The 2,545-nt window shown below is 36.9% G+C and overlaps 1 protein-coding gene across 1 annotated transcript; it reads left to right on the forward strand.

Moving 5' to 3' along the window:
- Positions 1 to 1,364: 1,364 nt before the first annotated feature.
- Positions 1,365 to 2,138, forward strand: LOC108370923 (zinc metalloproteinase nas-13-like). The gene has a single exon (XM_017626373.1). The coding sequence runs from the start codon at positions 1,365 to 1,367 to the stop codon at positions 2,136 to 2,138; it is 774 nt and encodes a 257-aa protein (XP_017481862.1).
- Positions 2,139 to 2,545: the final 407 nt, after the last annotated feature.

Raw genomic sequence — 2,545 nt, forward strand, 5'->3', positions numbered from 1 at the left:
GTAATATGTTTACATAGTCAAGCTCTCACATTTTGTTCTTAATCCAAAATATTGGACCAACTTCTTCCTTCGGGAAGCAGCCCTATACCATAATGGAACTCCCGCTGTGCTTAACCGTTTTTTTTCGTGTGTTGTGGATCAAAGGACGTTTTACGTACTATTTTCCATCTGATCCAAACATATTACTCTTTGTCTCATCAGACTGCAGCACATTTTTCACCATTTTGACGAAAAAGATGTTTTCTGGCAAAACCAAGTCTGTTGTTTTTGTTTTTAAGGCTCAGCAACGGTACCTTTCTAGAGATTCTGGCTGAAAGTTTGGCTTCTGCCAATCTGTACGTCATGGCTCGGCTTGTTACATCGACATTCAATTCTGTTTTCAGCTTTCTTGAAGACAGAAAAGGGTTAACTTTGTAATGCCGAATTAAACGCCTTTGATCGCTAGCAGTCATTTTACGCTTTGTACGTTGTGTTTCTGGTTTTTTACGCTATGAAGGGCAGGAACACCTTCGTTTTGGAACAGCCCACCATATCTACTATCTTACTCATCGAATTTCCTTGTTTTCTTAAACTTATTATTAAATTCTTCTCCTCTTCCGTGCAGTGTTTAGCTCGGCCCATTTTATTATTTTTTATATTTCAATAACCTATAGTATAACTCTACTTTAGTTAACATTCTTTAAAAACGCAATTAGAAGTGCCAAAAATAATTAATTTACCTTTTACCACACATACGAATGTACATATGTGTATATGATCCGCAGAATTTTCATGATATTTCTACTGTTTGTGAGCACTTGGCTCAAAAATATAATTGAGGCTCTCTCGAATGTACATACATATAATCTCCCACCAAAGCAGTAAATAGCGAGGGCGCATTCTACAATATAAAGAAAACTTTTGGCCCAACACTTTTTAAAAAATGGGTGCCAACCTGTTGTTTCTACATAAATTCGAATATGTCTATACATAAAATGTGTTGAGCACACGTTCCTCAAAAATGCATTAACTCAAAATTCTTCGTGTGTCCGAAAACGCATACACTATTTCTGCTCCCATCTTAACCAAATGCGTACGAGGGTTCTAAATGGTGGTTTTGGCATTAAATTACAACAAACTATTGCTTCAGGGTAAGGGCAAGAAGATAAATAAAAGAACTGTGAACATTTGTGGCACAGTATATCAAAAATAGTATATTTTAAGTTAATACGCTTTTGAAGAACGTGAGCGATACGATCTATCGCTTGCAATTAGCATTGGAATCCGGTCTTGTGATTAAAGTAGCATTCTAATGAAGTTGAAAAGGCATATAAAAGGGTCCCATATTGAAAGGTAAGTTTCGAAAATTGAAGACATTTAACATAATGTGTCGCCGCAGAGGTTTTATTTTGGTTAGCATGCTAATTTTGTTAAATTTTGTTCATACGAAAGAAACGGCTCCTGGCGTAGAAAACTTTGAGAATTATTTTAATGAAATCGACGTCGAAGATGAACAGGCAGAGGACAAAACTCGTAATGCAGTGAATTCGCCTTTACAACGCTGGCCCAGCAAATTACTGCGCTACAAAATCTCGTCTGATTACAGCAAGGACGAAGTGGATAATGTTCATGCAGCACTACGGGTGTTCAATGATACTACCTGCTTAAAGTTTAATGAATATGACGAAATTCGAGATGGAAACATACGGTACATAAACTACAAGAAATCCCCGGATATGTGTGGTACACGCGTTGGGTTTAATCCATTAACACCGACAGGGCCACACGATGTGGTGCTTAATTCATATTGCTTAAGCGAACGCGGCGTAATTCAGCACGAGACATTGCATGTGCTCGGTCTCTATCACGAACAGAGTCGCCCCGATCGTAACAAGTATGTGCAAATCGAATATGCAAATATTCCCCAAAAGTACTGGCCACAGTTTATAGCCTATCCTGAAATATATACCACGACCTACAACGTCAAGTATGACTATGAAAGTCTTATGCACTATTCACAGTTTGCTTTCGCTAAGGATCAGGCCAAACCCTCAATGCGTGCAAGGATTGGTAATACAGTGATAGATCGAAAAATGGGACAAATTCTGGGACCCTCGGAAGGAGATTTGACAAAAATTAAAATTATGTACAAATGCTAATTAACAATATAATCAATGTCTAAGAAACCCGATTAAATTTTTTCTGATGGTAAATTCATGGAAAAAACAATCATACGAAAAAAATAATGTGAGTGTCAAACTGTGGACCATCATTGACAGTTGCTTAAAATTTTCTTCTTTGCATTTTGGTCACCTGGTTTCATCAGTCGACAGTCACCCACAAAACTGCTGTGGTTATCTTTTAGTTTTGCTTTTGAACAAACGTGTCGAATATGATCCATAGCCTGACGTTAATTTTAATAATGATAAATATTAGTTCATTAACCAAACAGTTTAGTTTCTTAGTTCGGCTCGCAGAAAAAAAGTCCGAGAAACCATTACCAAATCTAGTCACATAATTATTGGAAGCAAAGTGATAACAAGTAATTAAAAAAGAAATAGTCAAG

Source organism: Rhagoletis zephyria, unplaced genomic scaffold (assembly GCF_001687245.7).
Source record: "Rhagoletis zephyria isolate East Lansing unplaced genomic scaffold, Rhagoletis_zephyria_1.1 Rzeph_scaffold_04580, whole genome shotgun sequence".
NCBI classification, from domain to species: domain Eukaryota; kingdom Metazoa; phylum Arthropoda; class Insecta; order Diptera; family Tephritidae; genus Rhagoletis; species Rhagoletis zephyria.